The sequence below is a fragment of the Silurus aristotelis genome, assembly GCF_946808225.1.
Source record: "Silurus aristotelis genome assembly, chromosome: 9".
In the NCBI taxonomy this organism is placed as follows: domain Eukaryota; kingdom Metazoa; phylum Chordata; class Actinopteri; order Siluriformes; family Siluridae; genus Silurus; species Silurus aristotelis.
In genome coordinates this window covers 25125252-25143497 of record NC_139582.1, presented here as the reverse complement: position 1 = coordinate 25143497, position 18246 = coordinate 25125252, and the positions used below count along the sequence as shown (strand labels likewise).

General features: G+C 34.9%; 1 protein-coding gene across 1 annotated transcript in view; it reads right to left on the bottom strand.

Annotated features, from left to right (window-relative positions):
* Positions 1–936: 936 nt before the first annotated feature.
* scfd1 (sec1 family domain containing 1) overlaps positions 937–18246 on the bottom strand; it is a 34101-nt gene continuing 16791 nt past the window's right edge. The window contains exons 15-25 of the mRNA XM_083550698.1: positions 15350–15446; positions 14886–14956; positions 13799–13878; positions 13632–13694; positions 13437–13512; positions 10214–10267; positions 8234–8286; positions 7943–7976; positions 5946–6011; positions 1563–1631; positions 937–1144 (exon numbers count right to left, since the gene is read on the bottom strand). Of these exons, the coding sequence (XP_083406824.1) occupies positions 1121–1144; positions 1563–1631; positions 5946–6011; positions 7943–7976; positions 8234–8286; positions 10214–10267; positions 13437–13512; positions 13632–13694; positions 13799–13878; positions 14886–14956; positions 15350–15446 (687 nt within the window). The 3' untranslated portion in view covers positions 937–1120. The remainder of the gene's footprint in view (positions 1145–1562; positions 1632–5945; positions 6012–7942; positions 7977–8233; positions 8287–10213; positions 10268–13436; positions 13513–13631; positions 13695–13798; positions 13879–14885; positions 14957–15349; positions 15447–18246) is intronic.

The following is an 18246-nucleotide window of genomic DNA, read 5'->3' as shown; positions in this document are numbered from 1 at the left end:
TTTAATGAAATTTTATATAAAATAATAAATATATATATATATATATATATATATATATATATATATATATATATATATATATTTTTTACTTCTAGATGAGTTTTGGGAGTGACATTATTTCAACATTTTTGACTCTAGTTCATTTAAATGCAGCATTTCAGATCAGGAGAAAATGCAAATTTTACTGTACTATGCAACCATGCCATCAATCAATAATACTGTACCATGCAATGTTGCTTTAAAAATTTGAAAATAATATTTAGTGTTGCAATGTTAGAGTTTTTTTACATTGTTTGATTTTTTTTTTTGGTTCCTTGTTAATCCCTGTTACTTGTTGGCACAATTGTAAACAATAAATGTTTGAAAATTAAACATGTTTTGATCATTTATTTAATAGAAAAAATATATATTTTGAATATACATATATTAGGGTAATGCATGGCACTGCAGGATGTAGTAGTTTTTGTTCAGGATGCCACTCTCTGTGGTCAAGATGGATAAGAATCCATTTTAAATATAAAATAGTGAATCCATTTTAAATATAAAATAGTGCTAAGGGCAATAAATTAAAGCGCTAAATTAGGTTCCCCACCTTGTTGTGTTTACACACTGCACATATCTCATAAATGACAATTTAAAAAGGATTAATGAGAGTATACAGGTTTCTAATGAATACTTAATTTTCCAAACCTATTAAAGATTGTGCCTGGAATGTCTCTAGTCACTGCCCAGTCTGGGATGTTTCCACTTAAAGCACATCATTGCTTACTAACTTTTCAGTCTATAGACAGTTAACCACTAAGCTGTTAGGTCACTAACAAATTCTAAACAAGCTACACAAATGCAGTTAACCCCCCTTAATCTGCTTCATCTGTTGTATGTTTATCAGCTTCATGGCATATTAAATTCACATGAAATGCATTGTCAGGCTGTCCATGTTGTGAAAGATTCAAACTTTATTGACAGTGGTATTAATCATTTAATTAAATAACCGTATGCTAAACATTACAAAGTATATTGAACATTAGCAATTTAGTTGTTAGAAGGACAATGATGTAGAAATAAAGAGGAATTGACAGTCAATTTGAAAGCAGGAAAAACTGGTTTTCCAAGGTTAGACCTACTTCTGCCCAAGTTGAGACAGCTGTGGAAATAAAGTACATAAAGACTTTACATAAAGTAAACACAAATATATAAACTGTATATAGTGTTCAAACACTACATACAGTGTACAAATAGTGTGAATTTGGAAGTGTGAAAAGTTCTAAATATATTACAGACACAGGTGAGTTATTACATCTGATATTGTCAGGTATAAAAGACCTTCTATTTCACTTCTAATCACAATCGTTTGAACTGTCTGGACCCAATAGTGCTACATAATAAGGAAAAGCTTTATATAACTGTCTCTTAGAAAAAAGTTAAACATAGCATCTTTGTCAGTGTGTCCCTCTGGAGAAACAATATATCAGAGGTGTTTTCTTCATTCAAACGTTTCCCTGTGTTGGAAATAGCATGATTAGGACAGAACCAAAATTAGCACAAACAAAATAGAATAATACCTGTTTCAGGAACTGCACTGCACTAAACAGTTCACTGCAGCCATAAATCACCTTTTTCCCCTGCTTGGTCTGCAAAGTAAATCATTATTCCATCATCATTACCTTTATTTAACCAGGTAGAAACTCACTGAGATTAAAAATCTCATTCACAGGAGTGACCTGGCCAAGATGAGCAGCAATACATTCAGTTACAGACTTACACATCACAAATACAGTTAAAACAATTACATTTCACAAAGTTTAAAAACAGTTACATTTCACAGAGTCGTCTTCCAGTTGCCAAATAGCTACTTTGAACTGGTCCATGGAGAGAAGATTTTGCAACTTCAATTTCGATCGGATAAGATTCCAGTCAAACGGTGCTGCATACGCAAAAGATTTCTTACCCAGTTCAGTTCTAGCAAAAGGAACTGACAGCGTATAGCAGTTTTGAGAGCGTAAAGAGTATTTCCTAACAGATTTCTGTTGCGTTAAACTGCAAAGGTACGAAGGTAACATCCCCAAGATAGCTTTATAAATAATTATGCACCAGTGAATTTTTCTCCTACTGAACAGAGATGGCCAGCCCACGCTTTTATACAAGGTACAATGATGCACAGAAGATTTACAATTTAGTATAAACCTTAGGGCACCATGATAAACAGCATCTAAGGTAGAGAGAATGGAGATTGGAGCAAACTGATATACTACGTCACCATAATCAAGTACAGATAAAAAAGTAGCAGAAATCAATTTCTTTCGCGCATTAAATGACAAACAAAACTTGTTCCTAAAATAAAACCCAAGCCTAATTTTCAATTAATCAGTTGAGTAATATGAGAGCCAAATGATAAAGCATCATTGACAATGATGCCAAGGTATTTGTACTCTTTGACTAATTTAATCATTGAACCTTGTAGTGTCTGAAGAGAAATCAAATCCCCTTCGAGTTTCTTTGAACCTGAGAACACCATATATTTAGTTTTATCACTATTCAAAACAAGCTTTAAATTAGAAAGCCGTGACTGAATGACATTAAAAGCTAACTGAAGTTTACACAGAGCTTGCTGCACAGAGGAAGCACTACAGTACAGGACAGTGTCGTCTGCATAAAAATGGAGATTAACATCTTGTATTGCATGATCAAGACTGTTAATATAAATAGTGAATAAAAGGGGCCCCAACACAGATCCTTGGGGAACACCTTTAGCAGTAACTAATGAACCAGATAAACATCTTTCAATTTGGACACATTGAGTTCTTCCACTTAAATAATTTTTAAACCAAGAAATTACGTAACTTGATAAACCAACACTTTTCAATATATGCAACAGTATGTCATGGTCCACCGTGTCAAAAGCCTTAGATAAATCAATAAAAAGAGAGGCACAGAAATTACCTTTATCAATTGATCCCACTATGTCATTTAAAACTTTCAAAACAGCTATAGTGGTACTATGATTTTTGCGGAATCCAGATTTATAGACAACACTTTGTTTGTATTCAAACAACAAGTAAGCTGTTCACTAAAAAAACGTTCTAAAATCTTAGTTAAAACACAAAGCTTTGAAATTGGTCTGTAGTTATCTAACTCCACAGGATCTCCCCCTTTTAACAGAGGTAATACAAAAGCTGATTTCCATATTTCCGGAACAACACCAGTATTTAGTGTGAGATTAAAAATGTAAATTAATGGGGAAGTAATAATATCTGCAGCTAATTTCAGATATAAGGGATCCACATGATCAGGGCCTGGTGACTTATTTGTGTCCAGTGATCTGAGTGCTTTATAAACATCTGAGTTCTTGATTTGTTTAAACCTGAACTCCTCCTTTTTTAAATGACTTTCTGCATTCATAAAGTCTGAGTTACAATCCAGACATGTATTATTTTGAGTGTCAAACAAAGTGCCAGATGCAACAAAATGATTGTTAAAACAATTGAGCATCTGCTCTTTATCTGAAATACTAGAGGAATCCATATTTATACATGAAGGAAAACTAGAGCTAATCTTACTTCCTCTTAGCTGAAAAATTTCTTCGGATTATTTGAGTTAGCAGTATTTGCAATTAAATAATCAGCCTTAGCTTTTCTAATAGCAGCTGTACATCGATTTCGAAGCTGCCTGAAACAGATCCAATCTGAGCATGAGTTGGATTGTCTAGCTATTGCCCACGCAACATCATGCTCACGAATAAGAGCAGATAGAGTTTCAGAAAACCAAGGGTTATTTCTACTGTTAACTCTAAATTTTTTAAACGGGGCGTGCTTATTGATAGACGATATTAAACCTTCATAAAAAAAAATTCCAAGCAGACTCAACATCGGGAATAAGGAAAATCCTGTCCCAGTCATAGTGCTATATCAAAGAGAAAACCTTGCTCAGTAAAATGCCGCAAACATCGCCTTGTAATAATACGAGGCTTATACTTCGGTAACTTAGTATCCCTAACTGTAGCAATGACGCAATGGTCACTAACATCATTAGCAAATACTGAGGCTGAAGAGTACTTCATCAGCACTAAATGAGTCATGTTTCTCTGGAACGCCACACAAAGCTAAAATAACATACTTTTGGATTAAGCATAGTGTAAATAAGTGTTTGCAGGATGGGCTCCCAAACTCTTAATTGTTTTACTATTTGTCATTAATATACATTACTTTGAATTATTTATTTGGTGTTCTGAATACTGTGGAACATAGATGAATTGGTTATGGTGTCTAAAATACAACTACGAAATAGAGGCAGCCTCTGGAAACGTGATATCCTTGCACAGACAAATCTACACCTGCTCTACCTGATGACCTCAAAAGGCCGAAACTCCTTTTGCCTAAAAACATAGAACGTCATGACCCTAAAACAAATTGGGGTTTAATTAAACCACAAGGGTAAAGATAATGTTAAAGTCGAGCCCTTCAATAATTATTTTTGATCTGATGAGACAACAATTGTCACTTTAACTACTAAGTCAGAGAGCCATTATTTATTTTATATCTACTTTGCCTTCCATGCAGGAGAATTTACAGTGGGGGAAATTATTTGATGCCCTTCTGATTTTGAGTTTCCCCCCTTACAAAATAATGAACAGTCTAGAATTTTTATGATAGGTTTATTTTAACTTAGAGAGACAGAATATGAAAGAAACGTTAAAAAAAGGTTATAAATTAATTTGTATTTGATCAAGTGAAATAAGTATTTGATCCTGTATCAAATTAGCAAGAATTCTGACTCCTACAAATGAGTCCTGTACCTTTAAGAAAGAACTCCTATTATCAGCTTGAGACGTTTGTAAAAGACAGAATCAACCTCTTCCATTCAAACCTTTTCACAATCATGGGAAAGACCAAAGAGCAGTCAAAGGGCATCAGGGACAAGATTGAGACCTAAACAAGGCTGGAATGGGCGACAAGACCGTCAGATTGTTGTCTTAGTTGTATGTTTTGGGTTATTGTATGTATTGGGTTATTGAGGCCAGGAGGTTCTCATCCAAAATTCTACAGTGCATGGCTCTGTTTATGTGGTGAAGTCTTCCTGTACACTTCGCAGAGAAACAGCCCCAAAGCAGAATGTTTCTGCTTTGACGTCCTTTGATCCTTTTAGTCTTGCCTATGGTGGTGGAGAGGTCTGAATGGAAGAGGTTGATTCTGTGACTGGTGTCTTTTATACACATAATGAGTTGATATTAGGAGCACTTTCTTAAAGGCACAGGAGTAATTTGGGTGTGTTGTGGTGAGGATTCTTGCTGGTTGGTAGGGGATCAAATACTTTTTCATTCAATCAAATACAAATTAATTTATATATAATATTAATTAATTTATTTCTATGGATATTTTTATTATATTTTTCTCTCTGTTAAACCTACCATTACAATTCTAGACTGTTAATTTTTTGTAGGGGGGGGGGGGGTAAACTCAAATAATTATTCAATTCAATTGAATGAACATTGTCTCAAAGCAGCTTTGCACAGATAATGTGGTGATAAAAATTTATATGTTCTTTATAAGCGTAAGTTTGTCCCTGATGAGCAAGCCAGTGGCGACTGATAATTATCTCCCCCACTGTAGTTGAACTGGAACTCCACTAACCCTCTGTCAGCAACAGCCTAGCTGAAATTATTATTACCATTTTTTATTTAAAAAAATAAAAAAAAATAAAAAAAAAATAAAATTCAGATTCACACTCAAGGGCCAGCAAAACATTTTTGCTTAAAATGGAAAACAATTTTGTTATATTTTTTATAAACTGATTTTATAAAAGCGCACTGTGACATTACACTCTTAGTGGGTTATTGGGAGAGGGGAGTGTTTATTATAAAAAAATTTGCAAAGCAAGGTATCTGCAATGTTTCATGTTCTGCAGTATATTAATCTATTTAAAAAAACAAAACAAAAAAACAAACATACCTTTGTGTAGTCAACAAGATTTTGATATTCAATGTAGTTACCCCCACCAACAACAAACACAATTGCCTGTAAAGCAAAGGCAATATTTAGATATTAGATCAATTTAGAAATTAATAATAAAACAATTGTTCACATCAAACATTTGAATAGGGAATAAAAATGGAAAAAAGCAGGACAAATTACGCATTTCATTCAAGACATAGGAGCATTTAATATTAAACGCAACAAGGAAAACTGTGCCTGGAAGTTATGCAAAGCAAGCTTGTGTGGCATGGAAGTACCACAGTGATGCACAAGCACGTGAAAATAAAACACTGGTGTCACAGATGAAGGCAAACCATCAGCACTGTTAGCAGAAACTGTATAATCCTCATCATGTGAAAATGGTACAGTTTAATAAAGTGCTATTGGGTAAACTGTTTGTAACTTCGGGACAGTCGCACTGGATCTGTTCTGTCGTGACTCAGGTTGCGCAATCAGCTTGCTCACAACATAGTGAGAGATTTAAATTAAATGGTGCGAGCGAACAAACACTAAATCTAAAAGCAGAAAATAACAGCAGCAGTAAACTATTATACTTTTAGTCACTGTTGTGGGTTTCAGCAAATACTTATGCATTTGTACATCAATGCATATACCGTATTTTCCGGACTATAAGCCGCTACTTTTTTCCCACTCTCTGAATCCCACGGCTTAAACAATGATGCGGCTAATTTATGGATTTTTCCGGGGTTTTTCCCGGTTTCACAAGCTTTAAGCCAAAAAACTGAGCCCCATATCATTAGACCAATGAAATCGCCGAATGGGTTCAGGTGAACCAATGAAATTCTTTATATTAAATGAGATGCGCTCCCATTGAATCGGGCCGCACCACATCATAAATATGGATGAGGTTCCTCTGACCCTCACTCGGACTGTCAACAGGAAATGCGAATCATTCGTCACGCTGAAAACAACCGGGCATGTGTTCTGAGCTGCACGGCATCGGGAGAGCAGATTCACCGATGGTGATTTTTTAAACACACGACGATGCCAAAAGATAAACTTTTGAGAGAAATTGTTGTGAAAGAAAGGAGAAAGACAGTGAACAATGACTTGGTAGGCTACTGTTTAGATACAAGCAGTGTAACAGACACTGTCTTTCGTTAAAGCCTGTGTAAAGTTCATTAGTTTCAATGTAGACTGCGGCTTATAGACAGGTGCGGCTTATTTATGTTCAAAATAAAAATCTTTGTAAAATTCAGTGGGTGCAGCTTATATTTCGGTGCGCTTAATAGTCCGGAAATTACGGTATATATTTTATCAAGCCTGTTAGCTTGGTGCGTTTCTCCATTTCATTCTCTTTTTATAGCATTTGTCTTCAACAACAGTAATTTATCTAAACAGATGTCTGTGTATTTGATTTTTTTAAACAAAAATTGTCAAAATAATAATGTATTATATTTTATATAGATTTTTTTAAGCATGGTTGTCAACTTGCCATTTGCAAAATACAATACAAATATTGATTTACACAAATTGCTTCACCTTGCACACTCAAATGCTGTTAATTTTATGTTTTATTTATTTATTCATTTTACAGAAAGAAACAACTCATCATGGGGGAATTTGTTCAAGGAGAAATCCCCATGTACTCCTCAACAAGCAGCCACTATTAGCTTTAAAATGTCAATTAAAAGGTAGTTAAACTCGATATGTTTCTTTTGCATTTTTTAAGTACACTTTTATACATAAATACCCTTAATTAGTGTTTTATATTGTTATTATAAGCAAAACATCTCATTTTAAAATATATAATTTTTTACCGATTAAAAGTAAATAAAAATAAAAATAAATTAATCATCAGACTAATCAATTATCAAAATAATAATTAATTGCAGCCCTATTCTTGATACTAACTGTTCACTGAAAATGGCCAAGCATACATTTAAAAATGTAAATATTATAATAGTAATTCTGCATAGATTGTAAAACACCAACAAAAAAATCAAACCTACCTCTTGAAAAGGATTTTTATTCCTTGGGATGGAACTAGAAGGATTAAATAGTAGGTGAGTTCATTATTTAATAGGACACCAGTTTGATAAAGATTTGATAAAGAAAGAAAAAAATCTCTAATGTTTTGATGATGTAAGTTAAAGTACTAACAATACATGTGGGTCACTTGTTTTTTTTTTTTTTTAAACTTGATTTAATTAGTTTCTTATAAGTGAGCAACAAAAGCAAATTGTTTTCATGATTGAAAGGTTTTATGAATGAAGCACTCATTATAATATGAACATATTTACCTTTCACTGCCACGAAGCATTTTTGGGTCAAAATATCTGTAGTCATCCGTTTCCTACGAGATCACAGAAAATTAAGGCACAACACATTATTTAAAATCATTCAGGCCTGCGAATCTAAATATCTGTCTGCTTTGTTTCCTAACAGCCATATATTAATGGGTGATTTTAGTAAAACTCTGATGTCATTGTCCTGTTTTGTATGTGAATTATGAGTTAATTGTCTCAGAATATGGAATGATGACTTTGATCCCCTTCACTCATCCTCCCTGCTGGCTGAGGCTAAGCCTGTCTCCTCTCCCACATGACCTTAATCAGCATGGCCTGGCAGATCCCCCACAAAAAGAAATACTCTGCCATCAGCTCACTGAAAGAGGAGCACCATGGTTGCTTCCAAATGGAAAAATGCTCCAGATATTTGTGCTATCAGTTTACTCCTTTGCCCGTTGATGGCTAACAGTAATACCAAGTGGTGAACACTATTCAGACAGCATAGTGTTATTGTTTTTATGGATGGTCTAAGTTTTAGGCATGTGACACTGACACTGATCTGAAGAGTGGGCAGAAGCATTAGGACTTGGACAGTTCTCTACCTGTTTCCCCTAACAAGAGATACATTGTATTGTGCTCTGTTTTCAGAGCTTCAGTTTGATAGAAGTATGTGCTCAGGTTCTGAGATTAGTATAGCATAAGAATTAGCCTTTTAAAAAAGGACCAGCAAATGAAAGCTGAGTGTAATTTTGACCAAATATATTTTTTGGGTTCAACCAAGAGAACTAGATAGAGCAAGGTAGCGCTAAAATTTTTTTTATACATAACAAGACAGACAAGAAAGAAGACAGACACAAGGTTATTTAGTCCTAGTATCAAAATTAAAACATTACAAAGTTTTTTTAATCAAAATTTTCTGACAATGTCATTCTGGGAGGCAATAATATAAGGCATGACTAATGACTAATATGACAAATAATTTGAAGAGAGCTCCTAGAAGTCTTATTACTGGAAGGGTTTTGAACATTTGCCACATCATATCCTCAGTACACAATTCCACATTTATAAACGATTATCATTAATCACACCCTTGGCAGTTAGAGAGACAACCTCAGCAGTTAGGGACATTTTTAAAGGCAGACCTTACCTTAAATTCAATCCAACAATAACTTAAAAAAAGCAATGTGCTGAGTGGAAATTTTTCTCTACCAACACATTGGATTTAAGGAATCATAATGACATAAAAAGAAAAGCTTTCTCACTCTACCATTTTTGTTTTGAATGATGTGGGTTTGGGATTGTTAAGTAGTTAGCTCTTTGTATCCAATGATATTTACTAAAGTATAAAAATAAATAAATATGGTACTTCTGTGTGGTGGCCTGGGAGAACCATTATACATTTCTACATTTTCTGGTGCAAAAAAAAAAAATGTCTTTATTTCTACTTGTGATTGATAGTATAAAACTGTGATATCAATCACAGTATGAACTTACAGGATTATAAAGTTTTAATTACTCTTCCCTCTTTCTGCAGGTGATCCCTGGTTGAGATAATAGATTAACAGGCCTGACTACTTACAATAAGGTATTTTTCTACCCTACCTCTCTATAAAAAAAAAAATCTTTATTGTTGTAAAATAGCCTAAATTGTCCAAACAATTCCTATTTTCTTATAAGAGAACCACCCTACACAAAGAGCATTATTAGACAACAGAGCTTTCTAATACTCCACATATCCCAGACACGTTACAAAACTGGGCTCTGAGTTGCAAGAAGAAGAAAAGTTTTATCAATGTCTGCCAAGACAAAAAGTAAAAAATATCTCAGTCTGCATGTGAAAAGTTTAAAAGACACCTAACCCAACTGTAAAACACAAGATGGTCTATACTTATTTCATTTAACTTAAATTGAACAATGTTTTATTTCCATTATTGTTTTAACCTTTGTTTTTTAATAAAATATTTTTTTACCAGATTAAGAGTAATAACTCACCGGATTTGATTTCATGTCCATCAGGTTGTCCAAGATCCGAGTGACTGGCAAATTCTATATAAAAATACAGTTAATAAAAATAGATAAATAAATAAAAATAAATGTTAAATTAAAAGAGTGCCATTATACCTATATAGTATGATCAGGGCATCAGAAATAATCATATACTCTTACATTGGTATTCACTCTTCCATATTTTGTGAAATAACAATGCAGCCTTTTACTGTATCCATGTTTCATTTGTTGCTTAAATAAATGGGGGAAAAAAAGTAGTATTACAAGTACTAAGGCATTCTCCTTGTGTTCCAGTAGGTTTAGTTTCAGTTTATCTAGTTTCCCTAGATGAACTGGTTAAGCTTAACTGTCTTAGTGTGTAATGTGTGCATACATGCAGAACTGCATTGAACTGGCAATTTATTTTTCAGAGTGTATTACTGCCTCAATCACACTGTTCCATGAATAGGCTATAAATCCACCTTGATGCTAAACATGCTAAATCTATTATTGACAGTGAATTAATAAGTGAAATGAACTAGGGTTTTAAGATAATTGTAGCAGTGGTTTTTGAACACTAATGGTGCAAGTTGGGAAGGGTGATCTTCAAAATGAACAAGAAGCACTAAAGAAAAAATGTGTGCGCTATCCCCAAATGAAGATGCCACTGAAAGAATGGAAGTACTAAGAAATATTAGTAAGGGTAAGAAGCCATCATCCACTCCCCAGCATTTGTCTAGCAAATACAAAGCCCCCAAGGCAATACAACTGTGACCTATGAGTGAAGATTCCCTTCCAAAAAGAAACAAGAGATTGCAATTCAATCTTCCTAAAAGAAACTTGGGTAATGGAGGACATACCAGAAAGAGTAATCAAGTTGGAAGGGTTTTTTCATACAGACTTAAAGAATGTTCTGTTAAGCGCAAACAAAGGGTTGTGTGTGTTATGATCAACAAGGTATGGTACAGTCATTAGAATTTAATAATACAATTTTCCTGAATTAAAATCGAAATCTTGTTTATTGCCAAATATCATGGAATGCATGTACCAGGGATTTGACTGGGAAACTAGGACCATAATATAATAATGTAATAAAAAATTATGGAGACATTACACTACACAATTTGTACAAGTATGTAAAAGTGAGGCAGTGAAAATGATAACATTTCCCAAAAAGGTCAAAGGTGCAGGGTTGCAATATGGTAGTTTTTGTTGATTGTGTTAATGCAACACATGACAGTCATTGCCATTATGCAAATTAGTGGGGGAAAAAAAAGATTTGGTATTACAAGTACTAAGGCATTCTCCTTGTGTTCCAGTAGGTTCAGTTTCAGCTTCAGTTTATCTAGTTTCCCTAGATGAACTGGTTAAGCTTAACTGTCTTAGTGTGTAATGTGTGCATACATGCAGAACTGCATTCAACTGGCATTCTATTCTTCAGAGTGTATTACTGCCTCAATCCCACTGTTCCATGAATAGGCTATAAATCCACCATGACCCTAAACATGCTAAATCTATTATTGACAGTGAATTGTGTCCAAGGTGAGAGGGGATAGCTGCCTTCTTCAGAGTCCTGGAAGTGTACACCAATGAGGTTGGTGTCATTCGCAACCTTGAGTAGCTTTACAGGCTGGTGACTAGAGGGACAGCTGTTGGTATACAGGGAGAAGGGTAAAGGGAAAGAATATGTTCTTCTCTATCTGGAACATATGCTGATGTGTGGGGCACTCTGGCTACAGACAGTGTTTGAAACAGTTATTATACTCACTGTTTGCATTTCACCATAAACAGATACCAGTGTGGCACTTAGCCCCAAATACTACGAACACATTGCAACACAACAGGAGACTGGATGCTAGATCATTGCTATCCCCCTTCTGAAATGCATAAAACTCCCTCCTCTGATCCACCCTTTTGGCAAAATGTAATCATCAATTTATTCTGCTCCTTTCTGCATATAGGTAGAAATCAGTCACAAGGAGTATACTAATCTGGTCAGACAAATCTGATTCCACACTTAAGATTGTTTTAATCACATGGACTGGGAAATGCTTTAGGTTTCATAAGCACACATAGTCCATCACAGAATTCCCATGGACTGGTGCCGGTCCGCAGCCTGGGGGTTGGGACCACTGGCCTATGGTATGCCCTGGCTATGAGTAAAAATTCATTTTGGAGCTAATGAGAAAAAGGTTTTCCTTTTCATTGGAAGAATGGTTGATAGATAGAAACTTACTGTTTAACAAAAGGGAATGGTGAGATCCTTTTAGCCTTTTTTTAATTAAAAGAATGATGAGAGATATCCCACACAAAGCTCAAATAGAGTTGTTGTCAAAACCTGCAACTTGACCCATTCAAAACAGCTTTTTTTTTTTAACTGCAGGTTTCCACTGCAGTACTCAAGGTTGGGCTAAGATGCAGTACTCAACTGATTATTCAGTCTAAGGAGCAAAACCCACAGTCACAAATATCCTGGGATGGGTTGAGAGAGACAACTAGGGTTTTTCCAAGACTATCAAGAGCACCAGCAGAACACATTGCTGACTATATCAAGGCCATAAATAGGACCCTGCTGACTAGATAAATACTCTGCAATATAAGTAGAATCAGCTGCAGGAAATCTTTCAAATTAAATCCTGTTTCAGATGTGCAATGTCCTTAGCACAGGCAAAGAATTTCATCAAAGCCACCCGGTGGATCTTGACAAAAGGTTTGCTACACTATTGTACAGCCCTAGCAGATCACTTAGTCTCAGATATAAAAATTATTTTTAATGCATCTGGGGTTTAAAAAGGGTTGGAAAAACCTAAGATTACTGATTAAGTGTCATTGTTGACATCAAAACAGATTATATTGGACTTGGACGGTAACACAACAGCACCACCAGTCATAAAACACCAAATAATATGATGTGACACATTGAGCAACTGTAAAAAACCCACCGCTTTAGATTCACGCAGCCTATCCTACCCTAGATTTAATCTCCATTTTCACATCGACACATCCCTAAAATGTGACTGATTTTTTTTATTACATAAGCCTGGACTCATGTACTGAAAAAGATTAGGAGCCCTTACTTTAGTATAAAAGAAGCTTTAGTATAGTTTATGTATAAACAGTGCCAGTTCACACACATATAATGTAGTCTAGGAATTGAAAGTTTTGAGGAGCCTCATAATTGAGGAATTGTCCCCAACCGCAACAATCATAACAAAGGGCTTATACTCACATGTTGTTTCAAGACCAGATTCTTCACACCTTCCATTACAAATTGTGAGCCGGTGTTCATGACTCTGGAGAAAAGGCTTAAAAATAACAGTTTATTTTACTCTTGTATAATAATAATTAAAAAAAAAAAAAAAAAAAAAAAAAAAACAACCCTTTTTTTTTTTTTATCAATTTGTTGTTTAATATAATTTCATACCCCATTGGTTTCACGCCACTGTTACCATAATTGGCTGGTGCAGCAGCCATCTTTGTAAAAGCTCTGAAAAATTGGATGATACAAGTTGCATTATTTCTGTTCTTCTATTATTTTTATTGCATTTACTGCAGTTATTGTGAAATTGTGATGTGTTAGGAAGAACTCACTTCCACTGCTTTATGTAGTTCAAGGGGGAGAGATCACAGCCAGCATCAATCAAAGCCTTTTTATAATGCTCAAGATCACCCTGCAAAGAAACAGGCTGAAATGTAATTTTGTAAACATTAGGGAAACATTTGAAAAAGGCTTTTGACAGGCTAGCAGCAGGGAATTTATGGATAAGACCAAGAATACTTGTCAATAGGGTTCCTTTAGCATCTTTCTATATGACAGACAAAGGCAAACATACCCTCTTAGAAACACTTTCATTTGCACCACATCAAAAAGGATGCCATTTTGATTTCAACATTATCATTACTAACAAAGGCAAACAAAAAGTGGAGTCTGAGCAAGAGGTTAGCCAAACATAATGAGCTTCAGAGAGACCCAGATGAAAGGAAATAACTAGAAGATGTGGGACAAGATTTCCTGTTCAACTTTGACTGTTTGTCTAATAAACACAACGTCCCCTTTTGAAAGGGACATTCCAATGTAGCTTGCATTGATCAACATGATATTCAGAAACAGCAGGGGGCTCTGCCCAAAGCCCTGGTCAGAATATTTCAGAAGCTACCAGGGTAATCTTTGCTTACTATTATGGAGGCAGACACTGGACACTGTCCTATCTCAGGCCATCCGTATCCAAGCTCTTGGCACTCTTCTCTACCTCTGAAGACTGAAAGGAACTCGTACTAATAAAGTTCTGTGCGATTAAGTGACATTCAGCAGAAGAGATCCTGCCATGAGTAGCACAATCCTGTATTATTGGCTACAAGATTGATAAAGCTTGGCTACAGCATCAAAGGGTGTCAGTGTGTTCCTAAATTCTGCACCAAAGAACAACAAGGCTTTTGAGCGGGATCTGAAAATAGACTAAGTACACAAGAAAATGTATCGCATGGAGCACACATACTGTGTTTGGCTTGGTTCTCTGTTGCACATAGGCGTCCATGCATCTACCGCTAATTACAATAAATCTTTTCCCGAAAGTGCACACCAGGAGAGCCGACCACAAGCCATCTGTACAAAATACTAAGTTGCTATGGGCCTCACACAATCTAAAAAGACTGGAGAAAAAGAAGCATGTAATTTTACCTCAGATGGAGGCTGTTGGGAGGTGATATAGTAGATCAGGAAAAGTCTCATCTTATCCTCTGGAGTTCCAGCTACCAACAAAAATTAAAAATCAATCATTAAAGGTTTCCTGTTCAGTAATAATTTAAAAACCGAATGAATAAGAACTGAATAAAGACAGGTTTGTGCCCAAAATAGCCAATAAAAACTTTCAGTACTAAACACTGCTAAGTTTAAAAGAAATTGCAAGTTTCAGTATGTAAATAATTAATTTGGGTTATGTTCATGCAGAGGCTTGTGTACATTTCAGAAATATATGAATTTACAGTCTCTCTATTTAGGACTTGACTAAGTTTTTTATTATAAATGTGAAAAATTCATGTTATTTGAAGAAAAAAAAATCTAGAAATCTAGCAGTTCAATTTTGTAAGCTAAACATACTAGAAACAAGAAGATTAACATTGCTTAATGTCAGGAACTCTCACCATCAGGGTCACTGATAATGTCCAGCAGGGATTTATCCAGAGTAGACTTGCTCATCAGCTTCTCCTCATACTCAAAGTATACATCCAGCTTACGGGACTACAGACAGAACAAAAAGGTAATGTGTGTGTGTGTGTGTGTGTGTGTGTGTGTGTGTGTGTATATATATAATGCACATTGATGCACATGGTGAGCAAAGGCTAGCCAGTATGATTTAATCAAGACAGAAAAGCTACTGCAGCTCAAATCGAAGGAAAAAAAAACAAACAAACAAAAAAAAAAAAAAACAGGAAATCTATTTATATTATTATATTATATTCATACTGAAAATAAGAGCATGTCCAAACAAATAATGTAAAAAGAATTCTAGGAACTTAGACTAAATAGCTGTCTTAAGAAAGCCACTTATCAGTGAGGCTAATCTGAAAAAGGCTTTCATTTATTAGAAGCAGAATGTTTAAACTCTGGAGAAATGGCAAGGAAAAGCTCGCTGACATGGCATGAGGACAAAACCTTGAGTGAAACCATATTCATTCATTACCATTTCAATATTGTTGAGGGGGTGTGTTCAGAGATGGGCACTTAAATGCAAAACTGTTAATGCAGCCTGTGGTCCTGAGTCATTGTAGTAGACTGCTGATATAAATTACAGGTAAAATCCATCCTCAAATTCTTGAGTTGCTCACTAACTTAATTGATCTTTAGGCTGTTGATGAGGAACCATCCAAGCTGCAGTGTGGTCTCCAATTGAAGAGAACTCCATCCAGAGGTAGGGCATCGAGATAAATTAGGCAGATCCAAAGATTAAAAAAAAGGATGGAAACTAGTGATCGACCGAAATACTGCCGTGGCTGACATAATCAGCATTGGCCGCTTAATCTTTTCATTTGACTGATATATTTCTAACTGGATTATGACACCATATCTTGCATTAGTGCTTCTTCCTCTTCAAGATAAGCCACTTACACGTGAAGCCAGCATCGGACAGACAGTAGAATTACCAATCACTATTCACTTTTTAACATGCAGCAAAGTTAACCTGCAGTAAGAAGCATTAATTATTTATATGACTGAAAAACCTAATTAAACCTAGCAGTGAAATGCATTTTTTTTTTACCATTCTGACAGATGGCTGGGCAGAAAACAAATCCCCTGTGGGAATTTTTTTACAGTTCCAACACCAGGGATTGCAAAGTACAATGTTTGCAGTGACATGGTGAGAATGGGAGCTGGAACATTGTAAACATGTTTGTTAAAGTGTTATCTCACTTGTTCAAATTTTGTTTTAGATTTTATGAATAATTATTTATGTCGTTGTTTTTAGTAGACACAATGAAAAGTTGCACTAAAACTAAGTCATTAAAGTATGACATGGTGAAAATTATATGATATATATAAAATCCAAAATAACGCAGTAATAATTCGTTTTAACAGCATACATTTTATTAATGAGCAATGAATGCACAGTGCATTTCTGTTTGAGTAAAAAAAAAACTTGAAAAGTATTAATTTAAGGTATATTTAGAACAGATAAAGATATATATATATATATATATATATATATATATATATATATATATATATATATATATATATATACACACAGTATATATATATATATATATATATATATATATATATATATATATATATATATATATATATATATATATATATACACACAGTATATATATATATATATATATATATATATATATATATATATATATATATATATATATATATATATATACACACAGTATATATATATATACACACACACACACACACACACACACACACACACACACACACACACACATATATATATATATATATATATATATATATAAATATAAAATATATATATATATATATATATATATATATATATATATATATATATATATATATATATATATATATATATATATATATATTTATTATATAGGACATCTACAGAGACAGCAGAAGATGGAGAAGTGGAGGAGAGTGGAGGTGGAGAAGTGGAGGAGAGTGGAGGTTCAGGTTGGTACTTTAAATGTTGGTACTATGACGGGTAAAGGGAAAGAGGTAGCTGATATGATGGAGAGGAGAAAGGTAGATATACTGTGTGTTCAAGAGACCAAGTGGAAGCGAGTAAGACCAGGAACATTGGAGGTGGATTTAAACTGTTATTTCATGGTGTGAATGGAAAGAGAAATGGTGTAGGTGTGATCCTGAAGAAAGAGTACAGTAAGAGTGTAGTGGAGGTGAAGAGAGTTTCTGATAGGGTGATGAACCTGAAGCTGGAAGTTGAAGGGGTGATGATAAATGTCATCAGTGCTTATGGTCCAAAAGTGGGTTGTGAGATGGAGGAGAAAGAAAAATTCTGGAGTGAGTTAGATGAAGTGGTAGATGGTGTACCTAGGAATGAACGATTGGTGATTGGGGCAGACTTTAATGGTCATGTTGGTGAAGGGAACAGAGGTGATGAGGAGCTGATGGGTAGGTATGGCCTTAAGGAGTGAAATGTGGAAGGGCAGATGGTGAAAGATTTTGCTAAAAGGATGTAAATGGCAGTGGTGAACACTTATTTTAAGAAGAAGGAGGCTCATAGGGTGACGTATAAGAGTGGAGGAAGGTGCACACAGGTGGACTATGTTCTATACAGGAGATGCAACCTGTAGGAGATTGGAGACTGTAAGGTGTTGGCAGGGGACAGTGTATCTAGACAGCATCGGATGGTGGTCTGTAGAATGTTTTGGGGGATGAAGAGGAGGAGAGTGAGGACTGAAAGAAGAATAAGATAGTGGAAACTAAAGGAGGAAGACTGTAGTGTGAGATTCAGAGAAGAGGTCAGACAGGGTCTCAGTGAAGACATGCAGGTGGTTGGTGTGAAAGAGGCAGATGTAGAGGA